The sequence below is a fragment of the Triplophysa dalaica genome, chromosome 20, assembly GCF_015846415.1.
Source record: "Triplophysa dalaica isolate WHDGS20190420 chromosome 20, ASM1584641v1, whole genome shotgun sequence".
Taxonomy (NCBI): domain Eukaryota; kingdom Metazoa; phylum Chordata; class Actinopteri; order Cypriniformes; family Nemacheilidae; genus Triplophysa; species Triplophysa dalaica.
Window position 1 is genome coordinate 16,149,888 of NC_079561.1, and position 19,367 is coordinate 16,169,254.

General features: G+C 38.8%; 2 protein-coding genes across 2 annotated transcripts; both read left to right on the forward strand.

Annotated features, from left to right (window-relative positions):
* Positions 1-547: 547 nt before the first annotated feature.
* On the forward strand, positions 548-7,139 carry tspan31 (tetraspanin 31). The gene is made up of 6 exons (XM_056733643.1): positions 548-742; positions 3,003-3,170; positions 3,448-3,528; positions 4,351-4,491; positions 4,866-4,976; positions 5,363-7,139. Exons 1-6 carry the CDS (start codon positions 680-682, stop codon positions 5,435-5,437), a joined length of 639 nt encoding a protein of 212 aa, XP_056589621.1. The 5' UTR covers positions 548-679; the 3' UTR covers positions 5,438-7,139.
* A 3,533-nt stretch (positions 7,140-10,672) lies between these two features.
* marchf9 (membrane-associated ring finger (C3HC4) 9) lies at positions 10,673-19,367 on the forward strand. Its single transcript, XM_056732293.1, has 4 exons — positions 10,673-12,119; positions 17,192-17,347; positions 17,481-17,673; positions 18,016-19,367. Exons 1-4 carry the CDS (start codon positions 11,778-11,780, stop codon positions 18,348-18,350), a joined length of 1,026 nt encoding a protein of 341 aa, XP_056588271.1. The 5' UTR covers positions 10,673-11,777; the 3' UTR covers positions 18,351-19,367.

Sequence of the window (19,367 nt, forward strand, 5' to 3'; positions counted from 1 at the left end):
TCCTCCGGGTACTCCGGTTTCCTCCCCTGGTCCAAAGACATGCTTGGTAGGTTGATTGGCATCTCTGGAAAAATTGTCAGTAGGGTGTGAGTGCGTGAGTGAATGAGTGAGTGTGTGTGCCCTGCGATGGGTTGGCACTCCATCCAGGGTGTATCCTGCCTTGATGCCCGATGACTCCTGAGATAGGCGCAGGCTCCCCGTGACCCGAGGTAGTTCGGATAAGCGGTAGAAAATGGAATGGAATGGAATAAATAAAATTGCTTGAATCTTGATTCATGTACATTAACAATTAATTATACATTTTTCAGGAAATAAAAGAATTAGGCTACGATTTAATGCGTCTATTTCTATGTAATGTATGCATTTTAAAGAGCTGTAAAATCTTATTTTGTATATTGAATATGAAGTACAGTCTGGCCGTCGTTTGTACGTTTTTCTATTACAGCGTAAAGCTTTAAGATGTATTTAAATGGCTATTATTAGGAATTTGTGTCCCTTGGCGTTACTTTCCACAGGGCACGTGTGTAAACAATTTCGGCCACTAGAGGGAAGTCTGAGTCAGCGGTGACGTCACCGGCTAGTCGAATACTGCTCTGCTCAGCCACAAGAGACGAAACAGCCGAAACAACACCACTCGAACATAATTTCAACATCACCGGTAAATGACTGAAGATTCAACATGGTCTGCGGAGGATTTACGTGCTCGAAAAACGCCCTCTGTTCGCTAAATGTAGTTTACATGGTGAGTCAAAGGCGCACATTTGAATATATACAGCTAACTCGTTAGCCATGGCTAATCCTGCCTCAGTACTAAAATAAATACATTTTATTTACGTTGTCTAACGGGTTTTGCTACATTTGAGACATGTTGTTACGATTGTATGTATTTATAATCAACATTAAAGGTCTTTCTGGGTAGATAAGGTATTTTTTATAACGATGACGTTAGATGAATCTGCTAGCTTTGCTGGTTGGACAAAATCTCTTCTGGTATTTCATTAATTGTGAAACCCACAGTAATATCCAATAATAAAAAAAGTCATGGTTGATATTACAAAATAAACTAATTGATAGGTTTCGTTTTCTTTAGTGTTGAGTAACCGCCCCTGTGTTTGTGTAACCTTTTTGTTTACTTATTTATTTATTTACTCTTTTGCTTTGGGCACACAATGTATTTGTAAACCATACCTCATTGTTATGAATAAACCCGTGTGTTTCTTTCACAAATGTTTACCATGTAGGTCTGGAAGATTCATGGCATGGCAGCTTCCTTTATTGATCTGTCAGAAATTGAGTAGTGTTTACCTCACATTTTTAAATATGTTCAGATTATATTTTAGACATTATAAGAGTCTACTTGCTAATCTAGTAAATAGATTGCGTACCAAGCAAGACCGTATCACTGCTAATATTGCCTAATGACTCATACGTGGAATGACAGTGCTGAAGATCAACAACAGTGTCATTATGGAGTCATGATCACACTAACCCAAAACAAAAGACTTTGGACTTTGTTAAGTCTGCCTAGCTGTAAATAGCAAAATTGTTTTGAAAATGACTTGTGGGCTGGTGGTGGTTGGAGATCTAGGCCAGTAACCGAAAGGGTAGAAACCCAACATCTTAGTAAAAGTTCAAACCCCAGAAGTGACATTTACCACACTTAACCTTAGGTTACCCATGATGGTAACTTTGTAACTTTGGAGAAACGCATCAGTTAATAAACACTCATAATTAGTACATTTATGAAAGTCAATGTCATGACCCTCTGATCAGACCACCTTGTGGTGTATGTGTTTTAATGTGTTTCTTTCTCTTATAACATTATATTGTACCCTCATGCTTACATTTGAGGAGCTATGTGCTCATTGATTGTTCATTTAGCCATGGGCGGAATGCCCATGTGTTACTGACGTCTTTATTACAGTCGCACATTTTTCGGTAAGGTTATGTAAATAAACGCGTAGCTCTCTGGAATCTAGACCTGCGATCTTTGATCTTTGCTTGTTTTGTGTTATATAGACAACCCCTTGTGCTTTAGATTGAGCCTGTGATGCAGTGTGTACCTTATAGAGACGGCAGAAATGAGTGTTAAGCAACATGTGCTGTTGTAAGTTTCCCCCAGCTGTAGTTGTCTCATGGGATGAGTTTTATTTGTATGAATTTACCAATAGTGTTACGATCTCAGAAATGTTGACCCACTTTACTTTCTACATCTAATTGAACGTGATTCAACCTCAGTGTAATATTATTCAGAAAAACCTCTTCCAAATTTAAAGAATCTATTTTTTGGCTCATCACAAAGCTCTTATGTCAAAGTCAAACTAGGCTTATCACAAAGCTCTTATGTCCAAGTCACAATAGTCTTTTTGCTCCACTGACTTCTAATTATACGCATATAAATGTGCCAGACCGTAAACGCAAGCTTCTGTGGCAAAGTTTCGCATTTCGCTGCGTTCCAAAGTACAAGTGTGGTGAACTCTGACCTGCGAATCCGTACCATGTGATGACACCTGACCAATAGTAGATGGACATTCGACACGCCTTGGCTTGACCATTTCATTTGGAGCAAATGTTAATATTACACAATCCAAGTTTGTACAATGCATCTTTAAAACAACGAAACCAAAACACAAAAACTGCAAATACGCCGGAATCTATTATGTGTAAATAAAAAAATACAGAATGTTTTTATCAACGTTTTCTGGTTGCTATGGTTACGCAGGGCTCTGCAAAGAAATTCCGGATGCTCAAAGTCTAATTTGACCACGCCTTTATTCTTAGCTCTAACCACCTGTAATGTAGAGACCACGCCCATTATTATTGCTAATGAATAAAATAAATTCCTGTACGTTTGTAAATATCCTGTTTCATTCGTCAAGGTGTCACTGGAAGTAAAATGGGTGCTGTTACTTCACACAGTTTTCTATTGTATTACGTTTGTACGGTAATGATACGTTTATTTTCTGTGTGGTTCTTTCTGCTTGGTCTAATTTCATCCACAGCTTGTGGGCCTGCTGCTGATTGTTGTAGCAGCATGGGGGAAAGGGTTTGGTATTGTCTCCAGCATCCACATCATCGGAGGCGTGATCGCCGTCGGCTTCTTTCTGCTGCTGATCGCCATTGTGGGGCTCATTGGAGCCGTTCACCATCACCAAGTCATGCTCTTCTTTGTATCCTTTATGTGCCTGCCGTATGGTTTTACAAATTCAGATTTTCAACAGTTGTGAGCTTCCAATGGTGAATTCAATATGAATTTAATGTTCATGTGCAGATAACTTTCAGTTTTATTGGCTTTAAGCCCACTACAACTTTTTGTTGTGTAACAAGTTTTTATATTAGTAGATACTCTCATTAACATTCTGTTGTATTTTTCTGCCTCTAGAAAATTAAGCTGTTTTATTTGTAAACTGTCTAACTAACGTAATGGCCTTGACCACCAATCAACAGTACATGGTCATTCTCTTCATCGTGTTCCTATTCCAGTTTGGAGTGTCTTGCTCTTGTCTAGCCATGAACCAGGGTCAACAGGTAGGCCTAACATATTGTAAACCAGTGTTTTTTTTACTTCTTTTTTGTAAGGTCCCCTTTGTGTAAGGCGTATCGCTTTGTGGCCCCCCCCAAATAAATACTAAGTGGCCAATCAGATGGAATGCGTTGTTTGCTGTTAGAGGTGCCTCTTTTGATTGGTTTTCAGTTAGCAGGGAGCGTTTTGTGTGTTTCTTTTGCGCTCCGGGGGCCTTGCGCCACGTTTTTTTGCGTAGCATTCTGAGCACCTGAAGTTGAAAAAAAATCAACTCTGAGCAGAAAAGCGGTTGACGTCATGCGTCCATTGTCCAATCGAATGAATGGAGAAGCGGGGCTTAAGTTGCTCGAAAGGTCTGGAGACTTCAATTTTTTAGGAGTGTTTTGGTTGTGCTGGCTGTCGAGGATTAACCGAGCAAGGTCAGAGCGTGCACCCTGTTTTAAAGTTTCTGCTAATGTGACAGTTAACAGCAACTGGAGTGCTCGCGATGTATTCCTTGACTGACAGTACAGATGTTTCGGTTGCTGCCTAGCAACATAACAACCAAAAAAACAGAAAATGTGCATTCTGTTTGATTGCCCGCTTAAATTTAAAATGTTAAATAAACCTTTTTTTATTTAACAACGTTTTAATACATTTATATAAATTAATATATTTATATATTTCATAAAATCCCACAAAAACGGTGGCCCACGTTCCCCAGTTTGAGAACCACTGCTCTATGATGTCACCACTTGTTGGGGAAAACATTTGCATTACACCACAGGACACATGTGATGATGTTGCACAATTTTTGAAAACTTTTTTTCTGTCACATTTTTAAACAGGAAAAATTACTGGCCTCATCCTGGGGATTAATGAGTAATGATACAAGAATCAGTCTGGAGGAAAAACTGGACTGCTGCGGCCTGTTCAACAACACCAAGCATCTGGGAGAGTTTGTGACCGACATGAATATGTGTCCAGCTGTAAGAATAATTTCTTGCGTTTTTAGAATTTCTCGCTTTATTTATTGATTGATTGGACTTGTTTGTGACATTATAGCTTAAATGGCAGAGTATGGTAATTGCAATCAGAGGTCTTGAGTTTGATTTCAAGATAATACAAATAGACAAAATGTACCTATAAAAGGTGTAGGGGACCAGGAGAAACAAAATGTATAGTGAGAAAATGTAAAGGAATGCACTTGATTACTCAAGGAAGATCACTGAAGATTTTTTTCTCATTTCTCTGTCTGCACTTAACTGTATACCTTTATCTGATGATGCAATGGGTGATGATGGAGTTGAACAAGTGTTAAATCATCACGCTAAAACTAAGAAGCCACTTTCTTTTCCTGCAGCCATGTAAACAAAAGCGATCTTGCATTACTTGTGGTCTAAAAAGTCTCCAGCATGCCTCAGAAGCTCTGAAGATCCTAGGAGGAGTCGGCCTCTTTTTCAGCTTTACAGAGGTTAGTTTAGGCTAAAAGCCACATAAAACTATATTATAAAATGGATGCAATCAGTGATTGGATGAGAGCATCTTTAAATGTGGCTCATTAAGGATTCACACAAGGAAATGAATAATATGTTTGTTTAGAAACATCAACACTTGCATTATATAAAGACTTAAGTTATATCAGTAGTCTAATTAGTTATTTTGCATGGGGGGGTTGTTTTGAGATCACATAGCTTTATATTTTTGAATTCCCGTCGACCGTTTTTCTTTTATCGTAAGAAATAAACTAGTCAAGGTTGAGTGATAGTTTTATGATAACAGTTATTTTTTTATGTAATGTTTCAAGGGCCTTTAGTTTTTGTTTATTGTAATGTGCTGTTTTTTGTTTCTTTTTCTCAGATCTTAGGTGTTTGGCTGGCCATGCGCTATAGGAACCAAAAGGACCCCAGAGCAAACCCTAGTGCATTCTTATAGTTGCTCAGACCTCCTGTCCAAGACTACTAGTTTAGTTCAGCTATTCCAGTTCCCTTTTGCACAGGTAGAGTGGAGAGCATCCAGAGAGATATCCAGACGTTAAACACGGAACACAATCACCAATCCTCAATAGATTCAACATAGTTTAACACACTGGGTTCAGAACACTCATCTCACAGCATATGCAATCTCAATTATTTATTCCAGAACACAGGACACATCCATTTAAATGACAGATCTGACCCATTTCACAAAAGTCCATAGAGGGCTAATTTAAAGCAGCGGGAATAAGATATCATGTATGATAGGATGATCATTTTTTAGCACTCCCCCATCCTTGACTTGAGAAGCTCTTCCTGTTCTGTGTATGCACTGAGAATCTGCAATGTAAAGCCATCTGTGTTTGCATGTGCTGTTCTTGTGATATGGTCAGATCACTTTAAAATAGGAAGGGTGTAGTTCTGAAGCGTTCCCTGTAGATTCAGTGTAATCAGAATTTAAAAAAACACGCAAACTTACGTAGGCATTTAGTAAAACAGTAGTTTTCGAAGCTGGCGTCTATGGTGATATGAAGTAGTCGAGATGAATATTGTCACGTATTTCACAGAAAAAGCTTCCATGTCTGCCTAGAACATGTGCGAAACTGTTAAATTCCTGTGTTTTGTCGATCCTTTATGAGGAAATGACCGGTCCAGCCATTGCAGTTTTAGTTTAGCGATTAAATCTAGAAACTCAAATATTTAAGAACTTGTGTAACTGAGCCATGTGAATATGAGGATTTTCCCCTGCCGATGGACTGCCGCCCTCCTACTGTACATAGTCTTTACCCCGACAGGGTCAACGTTCACAGATTTACCTTTTTTCCATCCTTATATAAACCACAGCCCGGGTCTTACAACCCTCACTGGACTTTTTAAATTCCTGACTTATCGTTTGAAGCTTAGTATTACTCACTGATATAGTGTTTTATCATCTTATGCACTGTTTTGTGAATATTTGTTGAAATAATCTCAGTGTGCCATTTTTGTTCAGTGCGTTTGCTCATTTGCCTGATGGAAATACAGACGTTCATGCACTTAGTTTATTCGCAAACATTTTTATGCTAAGGCTGTTGCTTGAAGCAAACGCTTTATTGATGTACAAAAATCCTTCTTAGAATCGCAGCCGTCTCAGTTAAATACTTATGTAATCTGTTATTTTGTGTTTTGCAAAATCTCTTATTGTCTGATATTTTTTTCATTTTGTTTTGAATAGTGTTAAGTTGGCATTTAAGTGTGTTAAGTTTAAGTTTTTTTCTACAATATACGTTGTTGTAGATCATTTACAAAACCTCATGTGTGCAGTTCCATGTGTTTTCTCATTATTCCCTCACCAATATGTTTTTCCGTGCTTACTCATAGTAATACATTAACAAATTGGCTATTAAACACAAAGTCTTAATTGCTATTTTCCGACCCACATACTTGAGAAAATGGAAACATGTCTCAGTCCAGATGTGTTTAGCTTTACTCTCACTTGTTCTTTTACTGATGGATTGTGTTATGCGTCAGAAATGAAATCAATGTCTGTGCTCTTATACAGTAATTATTTATTGCCGTTGTATGAAGGCACTGATGAACTCGGTGAGTTGTAAGCGCCATTTTCCCTGGGTTTGCCTTGTATTTTTGAAAGTGACTTTTCCAATTAAAAACTCTTGGATCAATATCTGTATATGAGTATTTTCTAATAGCTACAGGTGAAAGTCTGTCCATCACAGAAAATAAACGCCTTTCATTAATAAAATTGATGCGGTTTATAAAAAACTACTGCCGGAAAACAGACAACATTTTTTTTCTCTCAACTCGCTTTGTATCTATGGTGAACTCTGTGTGCTTTATATATAGATTATGCAACTTGTGTAGGTTGGGTGTGTAAAATGATTCATGCTGTGTCTAAAAATTCTACTGTAAACAGATGTTGTCTTGCATTGTGTTCTCCTGGTGAGAAACAGTACACTGTCTGTTATGTTTCTGCTTATCAGAATACATAACATACATCATGCCCTTAAGGTAACAAGTGCAGAACACTTCAAATAGTATTACAGCTTGATACTGTACGTTTACTAATGGATATTTATGTGCAAGCTTATCCAGCACTTTGTCATCAGTCAATAATTCAGAGGTGGTTTGTCTCTGTTTTCGGCAAGCGAGTTCCTCAAACACACTGCCGCCATGTGGTACCCACTGAAACAACACATTTGTTCTAAAAACACTGTATTTTAAGAGAACAGTTCACCTAAAAATAAAAATTCTGTCTTCATTTACTCATCTGAAAATTGTTCACAATCTGTATGCATATATTTTTTCTGATGAACACAGAGAAAGATATTTGGAAGAACGTTTGGAACCAAAAAAATCCTTGGCCATTGACTAATATAGTAGGAAAATTGCTTGATAAACTCATTCTATTGAACACAAAAGAATATGTTTTAAAGAATGTTGGACAGCAAACAGTTCTGGGGCACTACTGACTATATTTTTCTGTATTCATTAAAACAAAGAAATGTTTACAGATCTGGAACAACTCCTGGTGAATAAATGATACCAAACTTTTTGGGGTGAACTGTCCCTTCAAATCCTGTTTTCCGCAATGGCTTACCGAAATTGATACTGTTAGTGTTTAATGATAGTAAAGTCCTGTTTAATGTTAAACATCCTGTTTCTGAATGTATTCTGTGCATATATAATTAAAACAAAACTAGAACTGATGTTTTGGTGGCCTGAAAAAAAAAATGAAACCTCTTTTACAAAAGTGCAAATGACATAACGTGTTTAAGTTGGCTTAATTGTTTGACCTTATCATTTGTAGGTTGTCAGCACATTTACAGTAATGGGTCTTACCACAATAATTGCTACAAGTTGCCACAACAATTGGATTGAATAGTTCACAGCTGAAAGCACTTTATGGATAAACACATCAGCATTTAAAATGGAAGGACATTGTGGGTTTGTTTTGTGTGAGAGTTTTTAGCAATTTAGCAAAGTGTTGTAAATTAGATGTAAAATTGACCAGTAATTGAGTAGCTACAATATATACTAAATTATAAGTCTGGCATTGTGTGGTAAGTTTTCTGCACTGTCAGACGATTTAAGCACACCAGTGTGAGAAAATGTGCTCTGTTTGGTCCAGTTTCAGTCTAGGCACGCTCAACAATATAAACCCCTAATTCGATGATCACGCATGTGCTCAGAGCCGGCCCTCTTGCCAGTTCTCACTTCATATGAAGTACATCCATATGCCAAAACAGGGCAGACCACCTGTTAAGGTCCAGCAAAATTTTGAGAAAATTAGAGCGGGCCTTAAATGTGGGAATGCAACATATGCCGCAAAGATCTGGTGCATTGATGTGTCATGGAACATTGATAGCACGTCATCTCTCAGGGATACCTTAGCTAAGGTGTTGCCTGCTCTGATGAATATATTATTTGTGGATGAGGACTGCGATTCCTAGTGCAGATCTAGCCGGACAAACAGAAAGAGTAATCTCTCCTATCAGAGCAGGGAAACAAACAAGTCGATAGCAACATAAATTATGGAACGGACTTAAAGTGCAAGTTAGCACAAATATAGACATACCGGGATGGCTGACTGTGAGAAACAAGTATCAAGTATGTACCTGTCCTCTCTGTGCTAGACACGAGTCACTATCAGCTAATCGACTGGACAGGACACTTGGTCCAACAAGCCAAACCCCACCCCTGCCAAATTTCTGAGATACTAAGACTCACTATGCTTAACCCTATAAAGTGTTTAAAAAAAAGAGTAATATTATGAATATTTTTGTTGGTGCCAAGAGATTTCTTTATTACAATCATGAAAACTGAAAACCAATGACCCTACATTAATAATTTATTTTGATATGGCTCTTCAGTGTTCACCACTGAGAACAAATTATTAGAACAGATTTTTTCATGGAACAGGAGTCCATGCACTTTGCAACAGTTCAATTGTTGATGTCAAAAACAGAAACAAGTCATTGCAAAGCCATGCACCGTAAATCAACAATAGGGTTTATGTTTCCTGATTTGTTGACAGAAAACTGAGATTTCAGTGCCAATTAGACTTCACTGTCTATTATGAAAATAGTGGATTGATTCAGGTTATGTAGTCTTGTATTTATAAACAGTGCCCCTAAGTATTTGGCTTCAAGTCCATTGCATTAGATAATAAAATACTGATCACATCTAATGCGCTCAAATACATCCACATGCAAACATAGTAATTTCCACAAGACTCACTTTTTTAAGAACACAGTTCTAGCCGTGTTTGTGAATAACCAGCTGTTCCCAAGTGATTTTCACTGGGCGAAGATTACACAGGTGTCCTAGCAGAGTAACCAAAGTTGTCGTTCATCAACTCTCATAACATATACTTAAATGTAACAAACATCTTTTTGAGAAATGTTGTGGAGCAACAGTAAAACTACTTCCATGCCCTAGCTGTTTAAAACACACCATGAAATACAAAGGCTTGGTGTGAAAAAAATCAATTTTTAGAGCTGCCTTGTTACGGGAAAAATTGACAGAAAACTCAAGTCAATAAATGACATGAGAGTGCTGACTGATGAAACTGACCCATACAGCGACCCGAGCTCAAGTCATTGTATACAGTATATCTATAGATAAAATGAAAATGTACAGTTTTTAAATATAGAAATCACAAACTCATTACTCTACCTGAAATATAATGAGAAAAATTCGGACAGTATATTTTAGTTGCTAATCAATAGAAATCAATAGCAGTCTTCAAAAGAAAAAGTAGCCTACATATATTTGTTCTACAAATTGTTATTTGATATTTAGATTATACGTGATTATTGTCTTGTTTATTATTAAATGGCTCTTGGACATATATTGGTAATAGATTCATGAGTTTGTAATGTTTAATGGTACTAGTTGAATTTTCAAATGCTGGCTACAGAAAATGATTTGTCACATGAAGTTGTCACATTCGTTTGAACAAACTAACTTTGTTTAGTTCTTTCAATCCTGACAGATTTACCTGTATAAATAACTACACTAAAAAAGATGCTGGGGTGTTTTTAACCCATTGGGTAAAATGTGAACACACCGCGCGCGCTCATTTATATATAGCGCGTCTCATTGACACGCAAGAACGTCACGGCAAGAGATCAGCACCTCGGACAGCGTCGCCCGTCAAAACGCGCCAAACAGGCATTCATGGAATCTCCCATAGGAGAAGCGCACAGGAGCGCGCATGGCACCGAGACGTTTGTAAATGAATCATTTTGATTGGGCGAGAGCGCGCCTTGGAAACAAGGGCCGTGTGTTGATGCGCACGGCAGAACGTCCATTTCGAGGATGAATCAGAGGGGAGCAGCATCAGCATCTCAATCGCATTACGATCCACAGCATCAGCAGCTCCGATTGACTATCTGATGTGCACGCCCTGCGAATAAGGAAAATAACGAAATCTGCGCATGGGAGCTATCGTTTTCCCTTTCTGGAAGCTCCATCTTTCTTTGAACGTGGCAAGGAACCATCTCGGTCCGGGAGGGGGATGGTGATAGTGAAGTTCAAATGGAGAAAGATGCTGGCATTTCCCTCTGCATTTCGGCCAGTATTGCTATTTTGTTTTTAAACCGCCGCGCTAATGGATTCTTCTGAACGCTGTATTTGGGATGGGAGGCGGTGTCGGAACATGTCGATGAGAAAATGCACGAGGAAATGACCATCAAGTAACGGTGATGACTCCAATGAACAATAAACTTCCAACTCTATTGGATTATGATGTTATTATGCTGAAGGATCCCGTTCTGTGACTCTGTATCGCAGTGATGCTGATGGTGGTGTTTTTGTGAAGTGCTATTTTGCATCCTCCTCCTCCTCTCTCATCCGTGTTTCCTAGCTGTGGAGTGTTCAATCTCTTTCTTTAGACCTGGGACAATGCATTGGTGCCCTATCTTGTAAAACCATAGTCTTATAAGGCTATTATCATCCTCGCGCCGTATGATGATTGTAACAGCACATATTATTATCAGTCGTGTTATTTGGGCGTTCGGTCGGCCCTGACTGGCACATACATACCATCAGACCGTAAATAACAAGCCAAAACGGTGTCCAGAGATTTTAACCAATTACCTTTGCTTTGGACACTTTCCTCTGAGTCGTCAGGGTAGCAACTGGGTTTCTCGTAAAATACGTAGAAGTAACAGGCCTAAGAGGAGCGACGGCTGACAACAACAACAAAACAACATAGAAAAAACATATAACAATAATAATTTCTGGTAAACAATTTTGCAATTTCACATAAGCCACACAACACACACATGTAGTCGAACATGTTTAAGAACCGGATACGCATGTTTTTTAACGAACTGAAGGTGCTGGTTTTCATGCGATCCGGTTCTAGACGGCCCGACACTGTCGCAGACCCGAACAGACCATCCAACACTATGAGGGGGCTCGGGATGGGCGGCTGCGGATGGCCGCCCTTCGTCGACTGCTCCAGCCGCGATGACGAGGAGGAATACTACGGGAGCGACCCGAGGCCCAGGAGCCTGGCGTTTGAGGAGAAAGACCCGAAACTGCAAGCGGGCCTCGACGCGGTCAGCCTCGCCAGCAGCACCGCCAGCGGAATGAGAACCCCCCAGTGTCGGATCTGCTTCCAAGGGCCTGAGCAGGTAGCCGACTTGTTTTTTATCCGATACGTGTGAGCATTCGACCTCTCTCTCTCTTTTGAAAACATAATATTATATCTCAAATGCAAATTTAAATGGCACATTATATTGCCCTGCTGCACACAAGATTCAAATGAATTACAGGCTGGTGCATATAATCACATTAAGTCATCTTGTTCTTTGTGCTTACTCAGGATTTATGTAAATACACACTTACATGAGCACTATATTTGATTACAAAAAAATACTTATGGCAACAATTGTATTACTTAGTATTCGTGTAAGTGTGTTTTCTCACGAATCATAAAGAAGGGAAAGTAATGTAGCCACAAAAAAATTAAATATCGAGTAGCCTAAAATTTTCCAAATGTAAATGCATTGTGATATATAAAGCAGCCATAACTGATCAGAGATTCCTTTGGGAAGTATTTGTAGTCGGGTTTGTTAATCTCACCATACCACTAACATAAACAATGTATTTTATTTCAGAACAATACTAATATCAACAATTGTTGTGCACTCGTATTGCTTAGTATGTAAATAACCTTCAGCATTATTACAGCAATGCAATGAAATATAAAAATAGCAAAAAAACAATAAAGCGCAAAATTATTCAATATTAAGTAAATGTAAGTTTTTTTAAACAAGTAAATAGACCACTGTGACATAAATAAACCACCAAATTTGTCATAAATAACCAGAAATGTGTTTGCATGGAGGGTTTGTTCATCTCACTGTACTGCCAACACAGAACAAAGACATTGATCACGTATAGGGCAACACGTGTGCTAATAATACATTTCTCTGTTGATGGGTTTACAGGTTGGAGTCTGTCGATGCAGATGCTCAATACGTACACCCGATTAACCTCTCTATCGCTTTTCATGACTCAGAGGACTCAGTGATGCTTTGTTTAGTTTGGTTGTTGCATTGCATTAGTTGACGTGTGTTTAATTACCATACAAAGATAGTTATGTACACAGAGCATGAACAACATTCACATGGTCTGAAATACTTAAGTTATGTGTCACAAACAGGGCTCAGGCACATCAAATATAGCAGAGATACTGTAAATGTGGAGACTAATCAATGAAAGTGAATGGAGACTCCAGCTGTCGTTCTCTTAATTCTTTCAATTTCAATTTTCGGGAGAACTGTCCCTTTAAGAGATTCATCATTCAATGTAGCATACGTCAACAGAATGTAAGATGACTAAAGTGGGGTTCGGATGTTAGTCTCTATTGTCCGATGGGTGACTTGGTTGACATGTCATCTGATGAATTGCAAGGCATTATTACAGAAAGCGCACGAGTGTGTGTAATCAGAGGCTCGCGGATGCAACAGCACATGTTTGTGTTTATTATTTATGGGCCGAACGCGGGATGGATGTTTGGTCAGCAGCCAAGCTGTGCGACGACAGATGTGCAGAGCCTGTAATCCAGTCCTGCTTCAAGTTAGCCGCAGACATCAGCTAATTTGGAAATGTGTTGGTGATGTAACACAACCCATATGGACGTCCACCTGATAATGTCAGCCTCAGTGTCTTTTTCAATGCGAGATGCGGTTCGGTGTAAACCTGCTTGTCAGGTACGTTAAATGCGCTGCTGAAAGAAAGTCAAGCATTTAAAAATCTGACTGTATAAGTCATACATAATTCATTTTGTTGTTGATTTTAGGGCCAGTAACAGTGAGGTCTTAGAAATGTGGATTATTTTATTTTAGCCTTGAAATAAAATGCAAGCAAATGTGTAATGTTTTTCATTTTTAAATCTTTGTTTATGTTAGAGCACACAATATACCTTTTGGGAAATCTCAAATCATGATGAAAAATTATTTGCACTTAAGCATTTGGCAGATGTTTTTATTCAAAGTGCTCTACAGTGCATTCAATCTATACATTTTAGTATGTGTGTTCCCAGGGGCTCGAACCCATGACCTTTCTGTTGTTAACGCAACACAATAAACCATTTAAGCAAAAGGAACAGAATAAAACAAATCACCAGGTTTTGAATGAACTTGTTGAGTTCATATGCGAGTTCAAGATGTCATTAAAGCAAAAAGAGGACATCAAAAACTCTGAAATGTGTCCAGTTTTCAACTTAACGTTTTGGTAATGCTGTATAATGTGCCTTTCAAATTGTGTTTTAAATAAAAAATGCACAAAAAAACCTTTTTTTTACTTTGGAGCCAAACCATCAGTGAAGAATAACTATGGGACTCAAGAGATGAAACATCAGTCCTCGTCTGATCTATCAGATCTGATTTGTTTTGATGCAGTTGCCTTTAATAGAGAATCTTAACTCTAAACAGTTCACAGTTCTATTAAGTACACACATTTAATTTTAATGCAGGAAGCATGATTTGCGCAAATTCTAACATCTCTTTATTCACAAACAAAGCTTTTGTCAGTGATTACTTTGACTTGACCGATAATTTCAGATCTAAGGATGTTCTGCTGATAACATGTCGTTTTTGTGAAATGAAATCTGACCTTAAATCCTGTATAACACAACAAGAAGAGGACAGGCTGTACTATAAAGCACAGTGACTCATCTCTGTCCACTTATGGCAACTCAACATTGATCACAGCCGTGTATTATGAACTATAGAGAACAATTTGAGTCAAATTTACATCAACTTCAGTATTTGGTACAGTATGTCCCTCTTTTGCTATAATGACAGCATGTACTAGAGCCGACCTGGACTCCACCAGTTGTATATTCTAGCGATGGAAAGAATCAAATCTGACCTTTTTTTAAAGTAAAAGTGTGAAAGTTTACATCAAGGGTACAAATCAGCCTGTTGGGGTTTATAACGAAAGAGCAAATGGACGTACAGTATCCTGCATGAGTAAATGATTGGACAAATATTGATTTGAAATATTTCTATAACAAATTCAAACCAGATATGAGAAGAGTAATACAATCAAGATGAGAGACTGACCAATCAGAATCAAGTATTGCAGAAAAATGTAACACATTTGGTTACATTTCATAAATAACAGTGTTCATAAAAACATAACTTTTCCTCATCTACAGTATCAAATAGACATTATGTATTGTCACAATTTTACCTTATTGTCTTTATTTTACTCACATTTTAAAATCTCAGATTTTCTGTGTGGTTTCAGATCTTTGTAACCCACTGTATATATTTGACAGACTAAAATCTGCATTTGATTTCATTATCGATTCAGACACCAAATTGACAAACCGAGATGAAGAAATTGAGATGAGCACACACAAATCTGTATTACTTCTGGGAATCAATAATGATTATGACGCTGGAGGAAGTTATGCGGTTCTCATTCAAGTCACATCTCAAAATTCCCCTTGCATTAAGACACTCAACACTTTGTACCACAGTTAACCAATCGATACAATTAATGACCACAGATTGAGTTCTTGCTGTTTTACTCTCTTTTCTTCTCTTTCCTTCAGTACGTCTGAACCCATTCACGCTTTCCTTTGTTTGTAGGCTTTCTCTAAAGATTACATCAATCTTATGGTCGTGCATCTCGGCTCCCCGGTTCTTTATCCGTGTTCTTTATACTTCACTTGCTATTCACCTAGTATGTATTGAATGTTCTCTTGACAGCTCGCTAAATGCTGGCATTAGATCTGTAGCTGATGCATGCTTTTCATCAAAATACACCCAGCACGCTCACCGCAGGGCTAGTGTATTGCTGGATGGCACTGTGAAAGAAATAAGGCTGTCTTTTGTTTTTTTATTGTTTATTTGTTGGTGTACATTTTCCGTTCTATTTCGAGCCCGCGGTGGGTTATTGGAATTCACTTGTGCATCCCCCGTAGCGTGATCACAAATTTTACTTAGAAAATAGTTAATAAACTGTTAAAAAGATTAAAATACTGTCATCATTTACGCACCCTCAAACCTGTATGACTTGCATTCTTCTGCAAAATACAAGAGAAGATATTTTGAAGAATGTCGGTTACCGAACAACGGCGGTTAAAAATCATCTACAAAATATCTCCACAATTTCATTTTTACGAATCCAGTAAAAGTCGTAAAATGGCATTTTCTTGCACAGTTCACACTATGAGTGTTCAGAGCATGCCTCCATCCGCAGGTGCATCAGAAGTATGCGTCGATCGAGCATCTGGAAATGTTGAGGTGAGGATAACTCACGTGTCTTTTAACTGCATACTCTTCAAATCCTCGAGGGCACTTACACGCGCTCGTAAGTCTGGAGTCTAAAGCTCACGTCAGCAGCAGCGTGCGCGCGGTACCCTCGTTCGATTTATCATTTGTACCGATGGATGCTTCATGACTAATACCTCATTTACGTAAATCAAGTTCAATAGTTGACCACAACACTATCTGAGGGGCTGGGCGGCTTCCAGCCGTGAAGGGTTATTGATGTGTGTGTCAGATATTAACTGAAATAGAAGATGTGCACTTACCCAGGGACTCGTTTGTAATACTGGCTTTGGAAGTCAACAGATGACACAGAAATGTAATGCATAGATGTGTTGTAATCCTACTGGTTGTTCATTTGAGGCCTACATTCTTAGCTCATGGAATCGATATCCTTGTTTGTTAGGCACCTGTGGAAAAAATAAACAGAACACAAGTAGAACTGAGAAACTTGCTATTCATTTGGCATATGCTTTTATCTAAAGTGACTTTCAGTGCATTACATGATATACATTTGATCTCATTTAAGGGAAAGTTCACCCCAAAATGTTTTTTTTTCATTATTTATTCACCCTCATGTCATTTCAAACTTGAAGGACTTTTTCCCCCTGCAAAACACAAAAGATGATATTTTGAACGACATGAGATGACCGAATTGTTATTTCTGAATATTCAGTAATGCCACAATTCTTTATTAATCAATCAAGCTATGATATGATTTGTAAATATCATTTTCCCCCCATACACAGCATTGGATACAACATGAGAAAATAAACTTGCTTCAGAAATAGCCAGACTCATTACCATGGTAATTAATGAATCGTGCACATAATAGACACACAGACATGTATTAGCATTATCGAAGTAAACAGAGTCAGTATTGATGTTCATTGCATTCTGTTCTGCCCTGTGTGCAGGGGGAGCTCTTGAGTCCGTGCCGCTGCGATGGTTCTGTCCGCTGTACTCACCAGCCCTGTCTGATTCGCTGGATCAGCGAGAGAGGTTCTTGGAGCTGCGAGCTCTGCTACTTCAAGTACCAAGTTCTGGCCATCAGCACCAAGAATCCACTGCAGGTAAACCATTAGCCGGTTCCTCAAGCTGTGAAACATCTGGGTCAGGGCTTAGCATTGGCTAGCATCTTTATATATAGTCCCGTAGCAGCACAGCAGAGGCTGAGAATGGTTCTTCTCTCGCCATGTGTTTCAGTGGCAGGCTATTTCCCTGACGGTCATTGAGAAGGTGCAGATCGCCGCCATTATCCTGGGCTCACTCTTCCTCATTGCCAGCATCTCGTGGCTGGTCTGGTCTTCTCTCAGCCCATCTGCCAAATGGCAACGGCAGGACCTACTCTTCCAGATCTGCTACGGCATGTACGGCTTCATGGACATTGTCTGCATAGGTGAGAAGCAGAATATGGTGGATAAATCAAAGCAAATGCTCAGATGTTTCTATATAGCGGGTTTCAGACTGAATGGATTACAGAAAACGAAGTAATCTTTTGTAAAAAGGACATTGAGATTTGTGCTAGCTCCCCACAAAATACTGTAGTTTCAACGTCAAGTGTGTTAAACATGATTTTGATGCTGCTACAGCCTTTATTAAGAATTGACTAGAGACAAATGATAAATGTATGAAACCTCAGCTGAACCATATGGTAAAAAAATGTAGATGTTACCAGTAACTAGACAAGTTTTTACAATATTAATGTATTAATGTCTTCTATATCAATATCTCCTCACAGGTCTTATAATTCATGAGGGTTCGTCAGTGTATAGAATCTTCAAGCGATGGCAAGCTGTCAATCAGCAATGGAAAGTATTGAACTATGAAAAGTCAAAGGATTTAGGAGACCCGCTGAGTTCGAGCAGTAAGGCGGGAAACCGTGGCTCCCGCAGTAACCCGCACGGGCTGGCCAGCGGCAGCAGGGGAGGTCAGCGCGTGCGCAGGTTTAGAACTATCCTCAACCACCACTGCGGCTACACCATCCTCCACATCCTGAGCCAGCTGAGACCCAGTGACCCGAGGCTCGGAACCCCCACCAATCGCGAGGTGGTGATGCGGGTCACGACTGTATGAGACTGGATATGGCACGAGATCAGAGACGCAAATGTGTCGCAAATGTGTCAAGCGTCTTTCCCGCAAAGACAGAGATGACAGAGATTGCCGAACATTTCAGGGAGTAACGGACGTTTCCGATTTTACATGGATATGTCTCGCTCCGGCTTTTAAAACAGACATGCACAATGGAGCGAAACATGTAAAACGATGACATCATAACGCGATGTATTCCCGACTCGGCGAGACTCTCTCATGAGGTAACACACTCGCATTTTTAGTTCGACTTCCTCGCTGGTGTTGTTTTTTATGAATACGATTTTTAAAACGTTTTGATTTTCTAATGGACGGCGGAACGTTGAGCGACATTGACGTGTATGGTGACTCGTATGGACCTATCGTATGTAAATGATGTTTACGGATGCTTTTGACGCGACAAGAAAGCCAACCATAACCAAACGATCACTGCACACGCGGAAACGAGATATTAATTGTTACATAATAAAATGTTATCAGAGGGAAGGGTGCAATAACACCTAATAAGATTATACACTCAGAATAAAATACGTAAACGTTTAAAAGAATTTGATTTTACCTGCAATAAAGAAACCTGTACATTTTACAGTGAACTTTGCATGAGGGTAGAGTTTTATGCCTCTTCGACACATGGACATGATGAATTTGTTTTATTCAGAATGGTGCTCGTTTGAATAAACACTACTATTCATCCCCTGTTTGTGAAATGCATCCTCGCGCAAAAGTCTTTTGTATGTTTGTGTGTCAACACATTTCCAAAAACACTAAAGACACAGCTAGCGCATGTTTTGTGCGCATGCGTCAGATAACATATATTTACATACTTTGCTTTATTTTAAATGTGAACGACATAATTTGAAGCCACAGAATCATAATTTTATGAGAATACCGAACCCGTCTGTATTTTAGAGGATTCATAACAGTTGAAAACACAAAATCAATTATTCTCTTCTGTTATTCTGTCTGTTATATCAAGACGTGATGCTGCTCCATTTATAGGCA